The following is a 21,484-nucleotide window of genomic DNA, read 5'->3' on the forward strand; positions in this document are numbered from 1 at the left end:
ACATTATCTTCTATCAATGTCTTCTTCTTCCTTATCACAGAATACAGACATAAACCCGTTACAGTATTTAAGAGACCAGGCCACAGCAAAATAAGGTCTTGTGTTGTTGTGAGATCAGAAGTTGTTTAACAACACTTGGCCGTGGTGACAATGCCTGGATACAGTGATGCATTGATGCCTGAATAATTTTAAGCGTCCATTCATTCTGTAATTATGCTCACTGTCAGCTGAATGACAGAGAGGCCTGTAAGAGTTATTGTACTCTTTAAATGATTCTATTTTAACTGAATGGGCAGCTTGTAAGAAGCTGTGTTCATTGTTCACATCTCACCACAGGCCTCGAGGAGAGAAACAACACCATGAATCGGGGTTAAGGCAAATGTTGGACAGAAAGCCCAGAAATGCACTGGAGCTGAAAAATGGGATGACTGACAGTTAGATGCTGCAGGCGCACTGAGGCACACAGAAAAAAACTAAAGTTCGCCTTGGTGGCCTGAGGATCATTAATAACATTCTAGATTTATTGCAACTACACACTTGTGTGAACGGTTGCCTGCTGGTGCTGCTTTGCTGTGATACAACAAGAGTCAGGCTATGATTTAAATAATGAGATGCACCATGAAAGGGGCAAATGAGTAAGCAGGAGCTAAGCAAGCATGCAGGCAGGCAGACATGTTCCCTGCAGGAGAGGCGAGAAACCGTGGAGGAAGGACCTCCCTCCTCTCAAGACAAAAAGCAAATTAAAGATGATGCTGTGTTAATTAAGCACCAGAAATATGGAGGCAGGATCTTCACCCTGGTTTACGTGGCCACAATCATGTGACTGAGGGCACTTTGGGAATTTTACTGTTAAATGAGCCTGATCAGAGCTCTCCTCTCTAAATGGGACCGACGCTTTTGTAATGAATCTTTATGGGACAATAGGAGCCAGTTGGCACTCACTGTGGTGGACTAAGCCACAGTGGTGTCTGCCTCTTCTGCAGCCGCAGCAAAGCAGGAAGCTGCTCCCTGCTCTCTGTGTATAGATAAAATCCACCTAAACCTGATCAACAGTTCATGTACTGTACTGTGCAGAATCCGAGTGTAGCCCAAATACAATATAAGATACTCTGGGTTCAAATTCAACATCTCTCTATCTGTCTGATATTAGACACAATTGTTGACTTGTTAGTTAACTGTGAACTCTGTTTCCATCTTCAATCTGACACTGCGTCCACTCCAACTGATTTCTGTGGGGAAGGGGGATTTGATTTTCCTTAACCAATTATTAGAGGCCATCTAATCTAATGTCATTTTTAGTCCACACTGATGCATAGTCATGCCATCATACCTGTTAAAAGTGAAGCGGAGTGAAGTCAAACACACTGTGATGTTGGGTAATGTTGAGAAGACTACCTGGATGTTAGTTAGTCCCGCCCAAGGCGCTAACTGGCTAATCGAGTCCCCCTGCGGTGCTCATTTGTCTGTTATTAATTAACTGGGAAACCACTTTTTCAGTGTTTACTGGAGTAAGTGATTGAAAGGTCTGGACTCAGGCATGTATCATTTCTGTCACTCCATTACCAAAGAAAAATTTGTATATAACAGAATCCAGTTTTAATTTAACAAAAAAGTTGAAAGTACTCTGAACTATAAAGCTCTCCGATATTCTCTGTCCTTTTAATATTCAAGTGTTTCTGGTAGAATAAAGGAGAAAAGAAGGTCGTAGTATCAGCACGGCCATCTCTAACGACTCTACAAAATATTAATGATGTCAGTCTAGATGCAGCCAATATCTCTTATTAATGTTTCATTAAATCTACATCAATCACAAAGGTGAATTTTTTCAATGAAGTAAATTAGATGGAGAAGAAAGAGATGAGACAATTTAAATAGGGAATGTTCAAAAAGATCAAAATATTTATATACATATATGTGTGTATATATATATACATATATATATACATACATACATATATATATATATATATATATTCAGCTTATGCTTAAAAGTAGAGCGACTGATATGTGGGTCTGGTACACAGAAAAAAACAGTTTTCTGCTATATCTGATACATCTATCACATGTCTGCTGCATGAGTGAACACATCTACAAACACACCCTTGCACACTCAAACCTTTGTCTCACACTCAAACACGCACGCCTCCTTCTGCCCGTCTTTCCTTCCCTCTCTCCGACTCATTCCCACTAAATCCATTTGGTAATTGGCTCTGCGGCTGCGCCTCTATGCCATCATGGCAGCGGAAGACTGCATCACAGAGTCATCTGCCACACCCATGGCAGGACGGAGGATTTACAGGCTGCACAACATGTCGTCTGTTTCATGCTGGACAGTAGAACGGTGTCTGGGGTACGGACCCTGACGGCTGCTCACCACACACACACACACACACACCAGTGCTGGACCATTACATCAGCAGTAATTTGTTAGATCATGAGGAGGGTTGCATTCAATTCACTCACTGCAATAAAAATTTATCATCCCTGAGGGACCATCAATGAGGAAAACAGCATGACTAATGTGGGAACATGGGTGGCTGAGAGGATGGCAGGATAGAGACGGCAAAAATGGAAAACCACCTGATCGCCCGTCAGTGAGCTCGTCCCATTTCCTCCTCTGGGTTTGTATAATATGGACTGAATACCCTTCCTCTGTCCTCTAGTCTACTATAGGGTAAAATTCCCCTCTGCTTCACACAGAGATACCCTCTGGTCCTCGGCTTCTTTCTTCCACCTCTGCCTCCACACACAGACACACACACACACACACAGACACACAGACACACAGACACACACACACACACACACACACACACACACATGCACACAACTCGCACTCTCTGCATGCACAGCCTTCACACTCTGTATGTATCTTTGGCAGCAGTGATGGGAGCTCAGCAGGGACACATGACTTATTCAGCCATGTAGCCTCCATACTGAACTGCCACCATTTTTGTTTCTCTTCACTCTACTGCATCCGCAGACAGCAGGGCAGGCAGGAGAAAGCAGCTCAGAGGCACGTGCGCACGTACCACGTGTTCAGCAAGCCAGCATGTATGCCTCCCTTCCCCCTTTACCTCCACATCACATTGAGTAATACACCAGCAAATGAACACATGCTCCGCATCCTAATTACATGCTGCTCCTACCAAGGATGCCTTCATACTGTATACATATATACATGTAAACACCTATAAGATCAGTCATAAACTGGACACAAATCACTCCTCAGCCCGAGAAAGACAGAAATTGGTTAATATTCATGCACACAAGCTGAAACATAAGCTGTTAGCACACATACACATGATGTTCAAACAGCTCATAATGATTTCTACTTTCTCCATTTGCACACTAATCAGACTCACACTGCCAGAAGCGGCGTGCTGCGGGCAATCAGCTTCAAACAGCAGGTGTATGCACACACACATGCACGTACACTCACATTCAACACAGACACACACCAAAATCTTGACTCAGTTTTTATACACACATCAATCATAACATATGATGCATAAACAATTATGCGTGTCACGGTAACTACCTATGTTGGACAATAAAGGATTTTATTAAGACCATTTTATGTCACTGATGTAATATAATAACATAATAATGCAAGTGCAGCCTTTCAAAGAGCAATAAACTTTTAATTATGAAGAATATTCAGTCAACGAAACTGGGATGTGAAAAAAATCAATCAATATTTACAAAAAAATACATATAAAATTATATACATTTCTCAGTTTGGGACTTAAAATTTGTCCAACAAAACCATGTGATGCCTTTTGCAATTAATAGACCACTTTAACAAAGCTCCAGGAACACCGCAGTTAGGCCCATAATCCAGTTGGTGTGCTGCAGTTAGCTCCCAGGTGTGGATGGCCTGTAAGTCAGGTGGTTTGCTGGTGGATTTACGGAGTGGAAGAGGAAGTTGTTTAAGGGTAAAACTACAAATGGCAAGCTTCTTGGCTCGTTGTGAGGGGTTGGCAAGCTCACGTTCGTTTCTTAGCTACTGAAATGCTGTGACGTTTGGACTCATCTATACAGAAAGGCTACCTTTCTTACAACTAAAAGTGGATAACTAAAACTTTTTTTATTTACATGAGCTTTCAAATGAGTCAAAAGTTTTAAAAGGTTTACTGTGTCACAAAAACAACCAGACAAAGATTGCGCCGTAATTAAGAGTCATCCGCATCAACAGCTAAAGAACCTAATTTAATTTTGCTAAAACCTCCAGCTGAGCAGGAGGATCAAACACTTGAGTGGCCTTAAATCAGACTGATGTCACTTAGTGAACCTGCATTTGCTCTGCACTCTTATTTATCTGATAACTGGAACCTGCTGCAGATTGAATTAAATCAATTGAGCCTGGAGAGTAACACTGAGTAAGTTGAGAGAACCACTGCCGGTGTGTGTGCGTGACAGCAGAGGCAGGGTGTGTCTGATGTAGCAATTAATGTGTCCGTCTCTCTCCACCACTCTGCTGATAGCAGGTCTGAGTAAAGGATTGAGTGAGGTTAGAAAAGGGCAAAATATAATTAAAGCAGAAATTTATGGCCCTGTCGAAGCACATCATACATACAAATGCTGACGTGCACAGTCACACGCACACACACTTTGCCTACAAGGGTACGTGGTGCTGTCAGAAGAGCCCATCATCAGTAATGGTTATACCTCTCTCATGGGGATTCATATGTAGGTCTACTGCAGATAAATCCTTCTTTGGGCTACACATCTACTGTGTGTACACACTTTACTCACTCATACACTAACAGCAGAAAATACTGCATCTAAAGCGCACTTAAATACACACTATTAATCCAATATTAACCTGATTCCAACATTAGCCTCGGCTAGATTTCAGCTCAGTCTCTCATTAGTCTTGTTATTTAAAAGCCCAGCCTGTCACTTGATGACTGTTCTATGAGTAAAACAATGGCTGCGTGGGAGCACAAGCTGGGTATTGACTTTGCTGATGAGGGGTGAAAAGGGGCGATTGATAGGAACCATACAAGCTCCTCAAATGCTGGACTTAAGCTCTGTTTCCACCAAGCAGTATTGTAAGGTACAACACTGCTTGGTCACTTTTCTTCCATTTCCACTGTGAAAAGTTGTGGATGGTACCAATAGAGCTGTTCTGTGCCGTCCCCATGTTTGGTCCCCCCTCTGTTGGGGTACCTAGCACACAGATCTGGTACTAAAAGGTGGAGCTGTGAACACTGCAGTCTGATTGGTCAATAGAGGACGGTCACTCTGCTCAGGGCTGAGTTGTGACTGGTTTTGAGGCTCATGTAACCACTGTTCATACTGTGGAGAGTTTTATTAGTGAACTGTAACTATAAAATGAAAGGATGTTTTGCTGCCTCTCACAGCAGCTGGAGAAAAATAACTTAATTCACCACGCTGACTGCCGCCAACTCTTAAGTTGGAACATTAACTAACATTAACTTTGACCATTAATTTAGTTTTTATATGATATACACTTATAATAATAAGTGGATCTTTATATGTGCATGGAGGATTATATGTATTAATTTCGACTGGCTTATGTGAACTGCATATATTCTAATCCTCATTCAGAGAAAAAAAAGGGTCACAGAGCGTTGTTGCTGTGGGTTGCAGCAACACTAAACCCCTGAGCTTGCCTGAGAAGGACTAAATGCACAAACCCAACATTTTTAAATATCCCATGGAGAGAGACTCTCACTGCAGCCTGTTTTACTTTGTTCTGAAAATGTCGGCATGCAGCCTCGTTCTGTGGACGATAAACGAGGTGCAGACTGATAAAGGAGGAAATACAGTGAGTGCTGGACGAAGCAGTGAGTGACAACAACCAACATTTAAGAGTGCTGTTTGCAGTGGAAACGCTAGGTTCTAGGTACCATGTCTGAAGGGTTACTTTTAGTTCCAAAGGTACCGTACTGAAAGTGTTTGGTGGAAACGGGGCTTTAGACTCATCCAGTTCAGGGTCCTACACAAGGTTCATCTCCCTAAAGCCCTGCTGTATGAAACATATCCAAAGGTAGAGGACAGGTGTGAAAGAGATCACGCATATTTTTGCAACTTTAGTCACATCTTTCATTCCATTCACCACTTCATGCCTGTGTCTATAGGCCATGAAAAAATATTGTGAGAGACTCATTTCACACAAAGGTGTTGAGGAGTGTGAAATGTAAATGTTATGATAGATTAATAATTACTCAATCCACAGAGAACTGGGTGAGCATTTAGTGTGTCAGTAGTTTTGAACAAAACCACCCTGAAAGTTCACAAAGGTCGCACAATGAGCGTTCTGTACCACAGTGGTGATTACCAACATGCCCTTGTGTAATACTTTTTAATTAGATGTTTGCACATCAAGCTTTAATCTGAGTGTAATCTCAGCAATCCAACTGCTACCCAAAGCACGTGGTGTGTGTGTGTGTGTGTGTGTGTGTGTGTGTGTGTGTGTGTGTGTGTGTGTGTGTGTGGTGACCTCAGGGATTTTCATGTGAAACACCTTGCTGTCAGGTGGAAGGAAGTGCCTGGCAACTTAGCGTGTAGGTATAGGTCATGTGAGTCTGTTGGCACTGACTAAATAGAGAAGAGAAATTAATTGCACTTGTGATCGCATCTTTTGTGTTATGTACGTATTCCGCACCTCGATCAGAGCTGTCATCTGCTCTATTGGATTTCTGAAGCCAACATCAATTATCATATTTGACAAAATTTCAGCAGATATATTTTTTTCCCCTAAAAACAGGTAACTAGAGTAATTAGAGTATTTCCGAAAATGTCAAATACAGCTGTGACAAGAACAGCATTACCAGCATTATCAAGTGATACTACCCAGTGATGAGGTTATCACCGTCATAACCACTTTGAGCTGATATAATAAATGTATTAAAAATGCAGTTCTTTGGCTCTGATGCAGCCCCCCTCTCTGCCATCTCCCGCTCTGTAGCTTTGCTTAATGTCTCACCCACAGCACTATCTAATAGGTTACTCGTCATGAGTCATATCCTATCAAACCTGAAGGCTACCGTGCCACAGACAGATGAGAAGGAGACCGGAGCTGCTCCCTGTGCAGTCGGAGCTGTGTTATGTACATATGTTGGTTGTTCAACATGCTACCAAAACACGCTGTCTATGCAGTAGAAATATAGATACTTTTGAAATAGGTGCTACAGGACCAGAGGAAACAAAAAAAAGGGCAGTAGCATTTGCTTTTGCTCAAGAGGTAGAAAAATGCACTGCACCACATCGGACCAATAAATGCTCCCGCTACTGGGTGACATAATGCAAGCTTGGCTGTTCTGACAATATAACGGTATGCTAGTGACAGACAATCTTGTATTAACGTTAAAAAATACACTAAAATATGTTTCTGAAAATATTTCAGGAGAGAAATTGGCAACACAGTCACAGAATCTTGGTTCATATTTGAACAGCACTGCTTAGATTTAGTTTAATCACAGTATAATCAGCCTCCATTTTCATGCAGCAAAGAGTATGGCGCCATATTCCTGTTCACAAACTTTCATATTACAACTACACAGTGTACAAAAATATGTTTCAGAAAACATTTAGGGTGAGAAACAGGCAATAAAGTAACAGAATCTTGGTTATCTTTTATCAGCACTGCATGTTTTACTGTTTAATCTGAGTTTAGTCTGAGTTTGAGAGAAAGAGACTCTTTGTGTCCGTGGTGACAGGAAGGGCATACGAATAAGTGGAAGTACAATCTGTAATTTGAGCAACAGCCCCAGAGCCATCTTAAATCATCCAGCAGATTGAGCTAAGAGATGAGAAGGGAGATCTGGGCACTGGTAAGATAAAGGAAGTTCACCACAGTCCATTTACACATACTACCCACACTGTTGTGAAACAAAGATGGTTGAAAACTAAACTATCCCTTTAAGCATCTTGCTTGCAGTGTGTGGTTGTTTTCCGGTTTCTATATATTACAATAGGTTTTCTACAAGTGGTCAAGTCTGTTTGACGCAAGAGTTTCAGACTAAACAATGTGTCTTCACAGACGTACCGACATGGTGACATAACACATCATACCGCACACCATGGTGGCTTAATAGTGAGGAAGAAAGACGCCATTGCTCTAAGAAACAAACAAACAAGAAGTGAAGGCAGCGGGATGAGCCGCTGTAAAAAAAAAAAGAAATAAAAAGAACAGACTCCCACAGGCTCTATCTGATCACGATCATCACTGTCTCAGACAAAGGACTCCTTCAGTCTCGTCTCCTGGTCTGTCGCCAAGTCACCTCCGGACCCAACACCATGCACACAGTGTGACTCAGGTGAGGAACACATGCTGACCTGAATGAACACAAACACTCGCAACACACGCTTATGTACAAAAACGCACGCAAACGCTCACTCTAAAGAAACATTAGGAGCTTTCTCTTGTTCTCAATTTATTCTTCCAACTGCCCCCCCCTCCCTGCTCCGAACCCCACTCCTCCCCAAAACTTGGTTTATTAATAATGCTGCTGTATAATGCTTGCTCTGGTGAATCCCTGCGAGGCATTCCTCTAAGGCTTGTTCTGACATTGGCTGGTTGCTGGCCTACTTATACCCGGCCCTTCCAAGCCTCTATGTGGGGGATCATTGTCCCTCATTCCTCCAGGGTGTTTTTTCTTTAACAGGGTCTCCTTTGAACCTGCAGCCAAGTGAAGCCTTTTGAACCAACGGCTCCTCTTCTTGGCACTGAGCAGATTTATAATGCTGAATTTAGTCTCCAGCAATTCTTATCTATTTGGCAACTTATTCAGATTTATCTCATGGAGCAAATTTGCTTATGTGCTAGCAAATCACTGGAAAGGCTTTTAACAAAAGGAGCCTGCTCAGAAAATTTTAGCCTGAAGGATGCCTGAGAAGAGGACCAATTATAGACGGCTGTCTGTGCTGTCTAAAGACACACAGAAAATCTCTTTCAGACACACACTCCAGCAAAGTGACGCTTCGATTCTACACAAATGTCACACCTACCTGGTTGTCTTGGAAACAGGGGGCTTGGGTGAGGCAGTAGAGCTAGGCTTGGTGGGAGTTGCAGACGCAGTCTTGGAAGCTGGTGAAGTGAAGAGGAGTAAGAGAGGAGAGGAAACAATGGAGTAGAGAAGAGAAGAGGAAACAAGGGGGTAGAGAAGAAGAAAGAAAAATGGAGAGAGGAGAGGAAAGGAGACGAGATGAGACAAGACGAGATGAGGGAGGAGAGAGGAGGAGAGAGGAGGAGCAGAGGAAAACAAGGGAGGAGAGGAGAGGAGACAAAAGAAGAAGAAAGGTAGGAAAGAAGAGGAGAGGAAACAAGGGAGGAGAGAAGAGAGGAGAGGAAACAAGGGAGGAGAGAAGAGAGGAGAGGAAACAAGGGAGGAGTGTAGATAAGAGGAGGCAAGGTAGGAGAAGAGAGAGGAAACAATGGAGAAGAGAAGACAGAAGAAGAAACAAGGGAGGAGTGGAGAGGAGAGGAGGCAAGGTAGGAGAGAAGAGGAGAGGAGAGGAAACAAGGGAGGAGAGAGGAGAGGAGAGGAAACAAGGGAGGAGTGAAGATGAGGCAAGGTAGGAGAGAAGAGGAGATGAGCGGAAACAAGGGAGGAGTGAAGAGAGAAGAGGAAACAAGGGAGGAGTGAAGAGGAGAGGAGGCAAGGTAGGATAGAAGAGAGGAGAGGAAACAAGGGAGAAGAGAGAAGAGGAAACAAGGAAGGAGAGGAGAGGAGGCAAGGTAAGAGTAAAGAAGAGAGGGGAGGAAACAAGGAAGGAGAGGAGAGGAGAGGAGAGGAGAGGAGAGGAGAGGAGAGGAGAGGAGAGGAGAGGAGAGGAGAGGAGAGGAGAGGAGAAAGTAAAGAAACATCAGACCCATCAGAGCAGTATTGTATATGACAGTATATATAGTAACATATATCACAGATATAGGTCATGTCATAAGGATCTGGGGCAAATGCATTTCTAGATTACCAGCAGTCACTGTGGCATGTGTAATATGTGTGCTCAATCCATCCTATGTGCATGTATCCGCGTGTCATCACATTACAGTCAACACTCCTCATTAGAGCAGAGCTGAGAAAACATTTCATGCTACACTTCCTGTGGATGTGTTTTTTCCCTCATAGCCTACATTCTGAATCACACTTTGCAACTTTATGTTTTGTGATGACATTTTCACCAACCTGGGGGCTTTTTAGCAGCAGCTGCAGTGGTGCTGGTTTTGACACCATTAGCAGTTGTTGTGGATGGTGTCTTTTTGGCTGCTGTCGTTCCGGTCATCGACTTTGCGCCATTGGTGGCAGGGGCAGGCCCTGTGGCTTTCTTCTCACCCACTTTGCTCTTGGAGGCTGGGGCTGCGGCCGGAGCTGTTGGTTTTTTGGAGGGAGCTGGGGTAGGGGTGGTCTTTTTGGCCGCAGCAGGTGCTGTCTTCTTAGCCACTCCATTGGTCTGGGGCTTAGACACGCCATTCGACAGGCGGCTCTGGGATGCGTTGGGCCGTGACCCAGATGTGGTCTTGGTTGCGCTGGTGGCGCCAGGTTTCGTCTTGGTTGTGGTCTTGTTGGCAGCCTTGGCTTTGGAGTCTCCTGAAGTCTTATTGCTGGGCTTATCAGCTGGAGTTTCCTTGGCCTGGTCTGGCTGGGGTTCCTCCTGGCCTGTTTCTCCTGCAGGTTGCTGTGGCATCTCCTCCTCCGCCGGACTGGCTGCCTCGTTGGGCTCCAGTCCCGCGGCTGGTGCTGCCTCATTTACTGGGTTGGATTCCAATGTTTCCATTGGCTCCAGCGCCGCCGTGGCAACCCCATCCGGCTTCATCTCCCCTTGAGTGGTAGTGGTCCGTCTCTGCAGGGCAGGGCTGACTTAGATCTCACAGGATGGCCACAGGTCTACAGGCTTTCTGAGACAGCACGGTCTGGTCTATGAAGAGACAGAATACAGTACAACACAGTCAACAGCAAGACCAGACATGAAAAGCAGTGTGTTGTCTCTACTATCAGTACACAGAGCACCAGGAATGTTGTCAGCTCCAGGAATCAGATAAAGAGATGGACTGTATCTCCTTACAGCTTCAGCATCACACACACACAGAAATATTTTTATACAAGTGTCCAAGTGCTAGAAGTACGGTTGGGTACCGAACTTCGTACTTCTAAAAGTACCGACCAAATTACAGAAGTACAACAGAGTACTGATTCTCGTTAAATCCATCTGTGCCAAATTTTGGTACCTGAAAGCACATCTGGGTGAAAGCACGGATTTAGATAAGAGATGGAAGTGCTGCAAAGCGCCCCTAAGCCGGCTATGAACAAGGAAGCTCTGCAGAGCTGCAGGGGTCAACTTCAGCCAGGAAACAGAAGCCCCCCAAAGCTGGGAAGCCAGCCACAGCGCTCCACTGCTCATCCGTCAGCTTCCTAGCAACTAAAACTACTGATCTGCAGCAATATTTTCGACATCTTGTCTATTTTGTTTTCCGAATTATTTTAGCTATAGGCTTGTGTCACTGCTAGAGGAGCACACAAGTAGTAGAAAGCCAAGTAAAAAGGGGTCACTGGGTACAAGTATCGGATTACAGGTACAAGAAATGGTACCGTATCAGTTCAAAAGTGAAAGGTACCCAACCCTAGTTAGCAGGCAAAGTGACTGTAGGACATAAATGGAACACGACATGCCATTATAATTTATTGAAAATTGAACTGTTGCATCATCCAGGAGAGGACTGAAGCCTAGCTAGGACAATGCAATACACAGAGAAAGACACAAGCACAAAAAAGGCGGTCATACAAAAACAAATCACAGCTTCATAAGTCGTGCTCGGAGGGAAGCAATTAGATCAACACATTTCATGTTATGTTTTCTGTCTCAGGGACCACAGGAGGAGGAGCAGAGGAGAATATGTCTGCTACTGCAAAAACAACACATTCTACAAATAGCCTTAATTAAGTTCATGCCAACTGCAGTGCAGAGGCAAATGGTCCCCTCTGTGCCACTAAAAAGCTCAGTGACACACTTGGCCAGGGTGGCTGCTACGGGTTGGCTTCTTTTTTTTCCTTGGTACAAAATGGCATCAGAGTCACTAGTGTGGAAGACTAGTTTTACGGGATAGTACACTTAAGGGAGCGCAAAAAGCTTTAGCACGCAAACTGGACACACACACACACACACATGTATATGCCACCTGTAGTAATGTTAAGACACGCATGTTTGGAATCTGCACATGCATGAGAAAAGCTAAGACAGCCTGCTTCACACTATTAGGTTAAAATGGTTATAAAAAGAAAAGTAGGCTGAGGTGGGAAAAAGGCTGGAGTGTATTTGCTAAGTGGGTCAAGGCATGTACAATAAACCCAAAGATAGGCAGAGAGTTTGACTCATGGGCTGCAAACGGAGCAGTCAGCGACATGAGCAACTGAGGACAAGAAGTGGGACGTGAAGCATATGAGGCCTGATGAAGGGCAACCATCTGTAATACGAGCTGTCATACATTGTCTGCATCAATATTAAACAACTGTCTCTTATTTGGTTTCCTCAGCTACTTGCAAATGGAAGGATGAGAGGAAACGGAAAGGTTTTTACAAGTCTGAGAGAAGCAGTGAGGGAAGTGAGGGGGGGAGTAGCGGCAGGAAACTGGCTTGTCAAAGTTTACAAACAGAGCGAGGAGCCGGCTGCGCAGGAGGCTAAGTGGTGAGACAAACTCTGAGGCAACACAGAGGCCGGCCCAGAGGAAGAGGCTTGGCCTGTGGAGCATGGGAACAGTCAGAGAAGGTGGGACGGAGGGAGAAAAGAGACAGGGGAAAAACAAGATGTAAAATGAGCTCACTATTGGCTGATATTTGCTGGTCCAACTCTAAAATCCAGACAACACTAGTCATCCCAGTTTCCACTGACCTAAACGTGCACACACTCACTGTCCTATTTCTAGAGGACAGACATCATCTTTATGCCGCGAGCTTCCTGGAAACAATTCCCGCACACTCTTCCTCGTCTTTCTTTCCCTCTTCCGTCATCCTTTACTCATCTTCTAAACTAAATCTCACATGTCAAAAAAGGCCTTCTTTCATTCTCCAATGATCCTCCTTTTCTCTCAAACATTTTCCCCTCCTCGATTTCTTTCCTCCCCCACCACTACCGCTCTCCTTCCATCCCTCTGTTCTCTGTTTGCCTTTGCACAGATGGCCGGAGCAGCTGAGCAGGGCCAGAGGGGGAGAAACTGAGAAAAAAATATCCATGTATCCCAAACAACACATAAGAAGAGATACACACAGCTAGTGCAACAGGCCGCCACCCAAAACAACCGAAGAGGCTGAGAGGGAGACGACGGGTAGTAGCGAAGAACCAGTCATGCCACACCCTTCTGTCACAGGGGTTTTTAAATGCCAGTGAGGCTCCAAAATGTGGACAGCTGGCTTAATTATGTGACTAACTACAACCAGTCGCAGCTTTTAGGAGAGAGGGTGGACACTGGTGGGAGTGAGTGAGGGGGAATAAAGACATTTAAATCCCAGACTGTTTTCATTTTTGTTTCAGAACCTGTGGTTCAGACTGTCTTTTATTTCTAACCTGCACTCATATTTGACTTAACTTTGAGGTGGCTAATTGCAAGGATCCAGATCTTTGAATCCACCCACTCCACAGAGTTTGAGGTTCTGATTCATCTTGCATCTTGACATGAAACAGCTGTTTCTCAGTTGAAATAAAAAACAACCGATGGGACTAATGTCGTTGTCAAGCAGTGATAACCAATGAAGAGTGATAACAACAATGGCTAGCGCTATAGACGCTGCTATCAAGGCTGTTGTCAATTATTAAATAAAGTTGGGCACTTTAACATGGGAGTCTGTGGGGACTGACTCACTCTTGGAGTCAGCCTCAAGTAGCCATTAAATGAATTGGGAGTTTTGGCACTTCTGGGTTGGCTTCACTTTTCAACCCTGGAAGTTGCCTCTTGGCTGAAACGTCAACTGCTGCTGATGTTGATTAAGCTAATGTTAGCTCCAAAAATGCCGTCACTGGCTAACGTTTTAATGTTTTTAGCTGACTCGTTTTAAAATTATAAGAGCCCTGTAAAAGGGGTCTCATATGCACTTGACGGTTACATTCATGCTATCGAGTCAAATGATTTTGTGTCCCAGGCACAAAGTCAGCATCCTCACCAGCTGACGATGTATGTAGAAGGCATGGAAACATAACATTACAAAAGAAAATATTTTAAGGACTAGGACTAACCAATGTCTGACAGTATCCAGCACTGGGGCTAACTACATCATAACCACAAGTATATTTCAGACCTGTGAGAAACAAAGTTTGACTAAGACGTGGCATATCTATCAACACTGTGACCTAATTCGACCAAGCAGTGAACCAGGAAATAAGACTGTGTCCAATCACCAATCCCTCCTCTCTATGTCAGACTTTGGTGTTCTGCTCTTCCCACAGTAAACTAAAGCATCTGGCCTGGCTGTGCATTTCACTGCTACCCTACACTGCTGGTGTGTGTGTGTGTGTGTGTGTGTGTGTGTGTGTGTGTGTGTGTGTGAGAGAGAGTGATAAATCCTCATTGCACGGCCACAGCCAGAGGAACATTTCTCTTTCTCCTGCAAGTCTCCAGACAGCTGTGATATTGCACTTCTCTCTCTGGCTCTATTGCTCACTCGCCTGGCCTTACGTCATTAGGACCATCAGTCAGCGGGAAGCATAAACAGGTTAGCAACTAGGGCAGGAACACACTTCAGAAACAGACTTTTTATCTACTCTCCACAGAAACTGGAGGTACGGAGGGATTTAAGACACATCACGACACTTTCACTATGTCAGCAGCCAAATAAACAGAGATGACAGTTATCCCACCCTGGCTCTCGCCTCTTTACACCCCACTGTAATTAAATTTCTCATGATTCTACCTTTCTTACAGCATCCTCCTCACCAATTCCCTACTAAACGTTCAGACTTCAGTAACTGTGACCACCATGCGGAAATCTGAACTCATTTATAAGTGCGTATTTTTCCATTTGTAAGACTTTGGACTGACATGTAATTGTTTCGTCAATGTGCTGCGACAGCTTTATATTATCTTGAATTTCAGCCCTAACTACTGCAGCACTCCCAACTGAAACATCGAACCCATTAAGGCTATTACGGGTTTTCATTAAACCTAATTAGATTGTGGAGAGTTATTGCCTTTCAAACGGACTGAGTGAGCTTTTGTTACAAGGGAACACATCTGGTGAGAGCCTATGCAGAAGCTGTAAAATGTTTGCTTAGATGGTAATGTAAGGAAATGAGGTAAAGTTCAACCATGGCTTCAAACAGCTGGTTACAAACATCTAAATGAGCAAGTTAAATGTCTCAGTAATCGTTTAATTCTATTTATCAATGAGCGGTTTTGCTAAGAAATCCTTCTTTCTACAACCTCCTGCTTCACATTCATACAACACATATTAGGACTGGGGCACTTTGTGGCATACTCTAGCTTTCTCCATTTACGACTAAGCAGCTTCACTACAGGAACTGGGGATTAAATGCGTTGCTGGTTGACTGGCACTTCTACCAGAGCTGCTGCTGATGGTGGATTTTCGTTGCTCAAATGGGTTACGGTGAGATAACATTACCATACATTGCATTACACAATATTTCACTGGGGTTACATTGCTTAAGTTCTCTCTCCAATTATAATATGGACTGGGGTATCGATTCAGCCCACATCCACACTAATATGTTTTTGTTTTTAAAACTAATACAACCTCCGTCCACATGAGTATTTTGGCATCATTTCAGAAATAATCTCTGTCCATACGTGCATACCTGCAAACCCATATTGTAATACCATTCATGTACACTGAGCATGCACATGCAGGATGCAAACAGGAAGCAGATAGTCCACTCTATGGTTGGTGGCTTTGTTACAGAAAATACTACAAAGATGGTGAAAAGTAGGACTAGAGATTTATTTGCTTGGACCACCAGAGGTGTAGGTGCCTGCGTCATTGTTTCCAAAAGTTTCTCACCCTCCAGACTGTAACAAGTTTTCCAACTTAAACGAGGTCAGCAGCATTTTCAAAAGTCTCTGTTTTACCTGTAGTCTACTAATAAGATGTGAATAAAGTTGGATCATATTCCAACTGTCTTAACACTTATATTATTATTAGGCATTCCTCCAAGAACCAAAGAAAACCCAGACTGGCTGCTCTCTAACAGCATCTTCAGTCCCGCCAAGGCTACAACCTGGGCTGTAACACACAAGCTGGCATTTTAAACCCATAAGGGACAGAATGTATTCAATGACCTGAAACATAATGGCTTGTCAGTTAGAGCACATTTCCAGCAGCTGATTCCAGACAGATGGCTATGTCAGCTACACTGGGTCCATTTCAAAACATTTAGGAACAGTGCACCATGTGAAACACTTAGAACATAAAATGGCTTAATCTGAAGAGAATCGCTGTTCAAGATATTATTAACCGGACAGCCGGTCAGCTGTCCTGACCTCCTGTGGCCTGAGCGACACACAAAGGATCTGTAGGAGAAGAACTACTTCAACAGGCTGTGGTTGTTGTTCTTGGTATTCAGCTAACAACAATAGCTGGAGACAGAACTAAAAGTGAAGTGGGAGTCTCGCGCTGGTATCCTCTGGATTTGGCAGATTTTTGACTGTAAACTTCTGAATGTAGTTGACTTTGCAAAAATGTGTTTGTTGGCCTTCACAATGTGTCTAAATCATGTGGTTGCAGCTTCCAAGCAGCATCCCACTCCAAATTCCCTGCAAGCCTCAATGATGAGCTCCAGAAACCGAGAACAAAGGAAACCCACACCAAAAGCAGTACTGGTCGAAGCAGAGGATCAGAAAAGACCAGTGAAGGACTGCTTTTAGCCCATCCTCACCCTCCACAAAAAACACACTGTTTACATTCTTTGTATTATGATGAATGAGTCACATGCTTGGTCTGATCATCAACCAGCTCTTCTCTAATGTCTTAAATGCACTTTTATCGACTAGCTTCAGTGTAACAGCTTTTGTGCGCAAGTCTATCTATCTCGTTATTACATTTGCATTTGTGCACACTGTAAGTAGACACAGTATATAACAGTGGATATTGTTTAAGTATAACTGCACTTTACATGTTTTAATACATGAAGTTTTAATTTTATCTCATACACAGCCCCTTCCTTGTTTTTACATCATTATTTTTAAAAGGATTTTGTATGACATTGTGTAAAATTTGCTTTTAGGCAAACATTGTTTTATTTCTGTTGTTGTCATTATTATTGCACTTAATAGGCCTCAAGCACTAAGCTAATGATGGGCAAGCCAGCTCTGCAAGGTGAGATCATCCTCCTAGGCATCATCCCTTCCTAATACCCACACTGGGACACAAACAAAACGTGTGTGTGTGCTCACACTCTTGTGTGTATCCCTGACACATAACAGTGTTCGGGCCTATACTGTCAATATCTGGAAGGCATCCAGCTCCGCTGAGGGATCTAAGCTTTTCTGACTGTCTAGACATAAACTCTTCTTGAATAATCAGGTCATCAGCATATTTTAACAGTAAACTGGTACTTTGACCCCCTTTTTGCTTCAAGTACAATCTACTACTGTGTGCATGGGAGGAGGGAGGGGGGCGTGTGCATGCACTATACATGCCTGTTTAAAATACAGCTGAAGGTTACATTCAAAGACCCACTGACAGAAAAATACATTTCTGAATCTGGAAAAAGAAAGTAGTGCTAAGGGTAGCTGTGATTCATTATGCACATTCAAATTAGGAAGCTGCAGGGTTAGTAAGCTAAATGTTAAGTTAATGTCAAATCTGCTCTCTGGCTGCGGTGCGTGTTCATGTCTAATCACATCCACTGTCGCTGAGAAACACGGGGCTCTTCGTCTTCTCCACACAAAGGCCAAAATCACAGTCCCCTGCTCATTCACTCTCTTTAGCCAACCAACCATCCCAGCATGTATCTGTGCATGAATCGCCGTGGTAGAAAGTCGGCTGTGCTTCACAGTACACAACTGTGTACACACACACACATGTATTCTGTGAGCCTTCTTCTATCCCCGGGGCCTACTCTAAATAGTAGTCAAAGAGAGGGATTGTGGGGGAAGGAGGCAGCGGTGGTGGGGGTGGGGTGGCGGAGACGGTAGAGAAGATGCAAAAAGAAAGTGAGCTTTTGTGGCCGATGTAACACGCCGCTAACGCCGACACAAACTCGTGCAAGCTTGATAACATCCTTCAAGGCGTAACTACTGCCTCCATAAGAAGATAGAGGGTTGAAGGAAAGACATCAGCGGTGAGGGAGAGGATGTCAGTGGGTCGGGTCTGGTTTTTGAAGGCATTTTTAACGAGCAGTCAGCGGCCTCTGACCCTGTAATTGACATGCTTTTATCTCAACAAGCAGCAAACAGAAGATACTTAAGTGCTATGCTTGCTCTTTGACACTGCTAATAAACCATCCTATTTCCTCTGACACAGCCACGGTAGCATTTACAAAGCACATCTCGTCAAATCACAAATGTCGATGTAAGAAATTGTGAGCACTGATTTTTGAAATGCTCTTCACATCAATAATAGTTTGTAAGAAATTCATCTTTTTCAGTCTTTATTTGGAGGACAATGAACAAAAACATGTCTTGATATTCAGTTTCTTTTAAAAATACGTCAAAATGTCTCTCATTAATATCATACATATCCATATACTGGACATCAGTTTACCCTTTTACTTCTTCCTTTCTTGCTACCAGCTACAAACAACAGCTCCAAACTTGTCTCTTCGAGGAGCTCAACTCTGCAGGATTTCGATCTACCGTAAGCAGCTCTGCTTCAATAATTTACTGCTCTTTTGCTTACAGTGCTGCTGCACATAGGCGAGCAGGCTGATGCAAGTGGCCTCTGATTTGACGCTGTTTTACTTGTGACTGTGGCCAAAAGTTACCAAATAAGGTGGAATGTGAGTGTGTGTATCACTCCTCCTTTTTGCAAGGGGGAGAATGTCAGAATCAAGACGCCACACACTGGCATGGGGCCTGAGATTGTCCATTCAACCTACTCCAAATCACAACAGTAGTCTCAGTCAACACTTCTTACCATTTAGGGCAACTTAAGCCTGCTTTATTCTTTCTGTGTCGGCATGTCTGCAGGGGTCCTCTTTGGTTTGTGTGATGTAGGGCTGCATGATGATGTTCAAAATGATAATCTGGATTATTCTGATCAATATTGAGATCACGATTATTTATCACCATTATTCATTGTTTTAGGGACAAAACATTTTACTGCATTTTCACATTTAAATAAACAGAGCAGTGCTTTGACTTCCATGCTGTGCTACATTCTGCTAATTCACTAATCTCTGCATCAACATTCAGGAAAGAGTTTTCTATGAGCACAGCACGCATTTTAAATGTCAATATCATAGTCGATCATGTTCATTTTATTGTGGGAAGCCAAAATCGTGATCTTGATTAATATTTGACCAATTGCGCAGCCCTAGTGTGACGTAAATGGTATCATCCCACCATGCCAGCAAAGGTCCAAGCAAACCCCATGTGGATGTCCGCATGCAGTCCATTTTTTGTGACCGCATAAACTGTACGCATAGCAAGCGTGGTGACTGTGCATGCTCCAGTTACACAATATAATCTCTTATTCCACACTCCAGTAGTGTTGGTGATGTATGCACCTTAAACTGGTTTGCCATGAAGTAGAAAAAGAGGATAACAAAACGGATGCTTGTTTTGAACAGAAGTTGTGCCAGGAGATCTGCCACTGATCAATTAATTTAAGAAAATTATTGATGGATAACGGAAAAATGGTAACGAAAAGAAGATGAGTGCTGCAGGGGAGTGACATGGAGAGAGATCCATCTTAACTTGAACTGAATCAAAGTAAAAATCCTAAGCAAAGATGCCCAGCCACTGAATCTTTCATTTACTCTCAGCCAAATCTTGGCAGAACACTAGTAACAGACTAACAGCTGCAACAGCTCTCATCAGTCACAGGCTAACACTGTTTGTACAGGTAGAGCACAAGAAATAAAGAGTTACCTCCACAGTCAATGAACCCATTTATATTAAACTGTCAGATAATCCCATCCTGCCTATAAAATAAACTCTCGCTTTAGGACTCATCTTTGTCAAGGAGTTATGTAACAGCGGTCCAGGATCACAGCAAAACCTTTCAAAGCCACTTCTACCCACCATCACTGCAACCGCTGACTCTCCATCTCATGACACTTAGTGGGATGGTTTCTGTGCATGTCACCGCCTCGTTCTCAGCTTCAGCACACATCACTACAGCTTGCTGCAGATCTCCGGAGGACACCAAACGCATCCATGAGACAAGAGGCTGATTATTACCAAACACATCCCTGATGAGGATGTGCACAGGGATGGACGAATAGAAACTATAGGTGGGGGAGTCAGGTGACGGGTGCTGCCACTGCCTCCATCAACTTGATACTAATCACAACTCACACATTCCCCAAACACCCCCGACCTGAGGTCAGGAAACCGCCTCTGTCCTGCACACAAATAAACTCCAAACAAAGCACGCTGCTCTGCATGGCATTCCCCAAAGACTGTGGGAGGGCTGAGCAGGCAGGGAGGAGGGAGAAAGGGAGGAAGCAACATGGAGGGGGAGAGACAGACAGAGGGTAGGCTTCCATCAAAATGTTGTGAAAAGCGTGAGTAAGAAAAAAAATCAGGCAAATTATGCAACCAAATGTCTTCACAACACTGTTATTGATGCAAGTTTTGTTTTGTCCTAACTTTTCTGTAACATCATGGTACATTATTGTTAATCTCTGCACTTTTTTCTGCATGTTTAGGGTAAAGAAATACATTATTTTACCTGTATTTTTAGTTGCAGTTACATTGAAATAGGCTATTGTGTTTTTAATGGTGTTCATTTTTAATGCACAAACCCTACTTAAAATCATGTATAGTTTCTTGACAGTGATTTATGATATATAATGTTGTATTTGCATCTTTATTAAACAGCCTTTTGTTTTACTACCTTGTTCTCATCTAACGTCTTTTTAGGAGTCTATTAACTGTAATACATAGTCTGACATCACACAGATTATTATTTTTTTCCCACAAGACAAATAGAGAAGGGAAGGTACTTTTGTCAGCCCCAAGTAGTGTCTGCAAGTCCTGAGAGGCACCTGATTTGGCCGCATGGTGTTGGATGATGCGCAGGGAACCTTCTTTCAACTACCGTCTGCGAGTCTTCTCTTTAGGCCCCCATCAACCTTCACCAATAAGGTAGGGCAACCTGTATGTAGCCTTGGAGGCAAAGCCAGGAGCAAAAGCGCTCACTGCTGCTTATTGATTGCTGTCAGCATGCGGTGATAATTGAAGGCAACTCAGATCAATATTTTTATCAACTCAGATCTTCTATCATCTGAACCCCAGAAGCTGGACAGCATTTTTTCTTTATGTGCTAATTCAAAATACACATAAAAACATGTGGATGAACAGCTACTTATGGATGTAGACAACAAAGTAAAGCTGTGAGGACAAATG

General features: G+C 43.4%; 1 protein-coding gene across 1 annotated transcript in view; it reads right to left on the reverse strand.

Annotated features, from left to right (window-relative positions):
* The window catches only part of prr36b (proline rich 36b), a 37,401-nt gene that overhangs the window by 9,436 nt on the left and 6,481 nt on the right, over positions 1-21,484 (reverse strand). The window contains exons 2-3 of the mRNA XM_050068303.1: positions 10,158-10,887; positions 8,983-9,061 (exon numbers count right to left, since the gene is read on the reverse strand). Coding sequence (XP_049924260.1) covers positions 8,983-9,061; positions 10,158-10,785 — 707 coding nt within the window. The 5' untranslated portion in view covers positions 10,786-10,887. The remainder of the gene's footprint in view (positions 1-8,982; positions 9,062-10,157; positions 10,888-21,484) is intronic.

This window comes from Epinephelus moara, chromosome 18, assembly GCF_006386435.1.
Source record: "Epinephelus moara isolate mb chromosome 18, YSFRI_EMoa_1.0, whole genome shotgun sequence".
NCBI lineage: Eukaryota > Metazoa > Chordata > Actinopteri > Perciformes > Serranidae > Epinephelus > Epinephelus moara.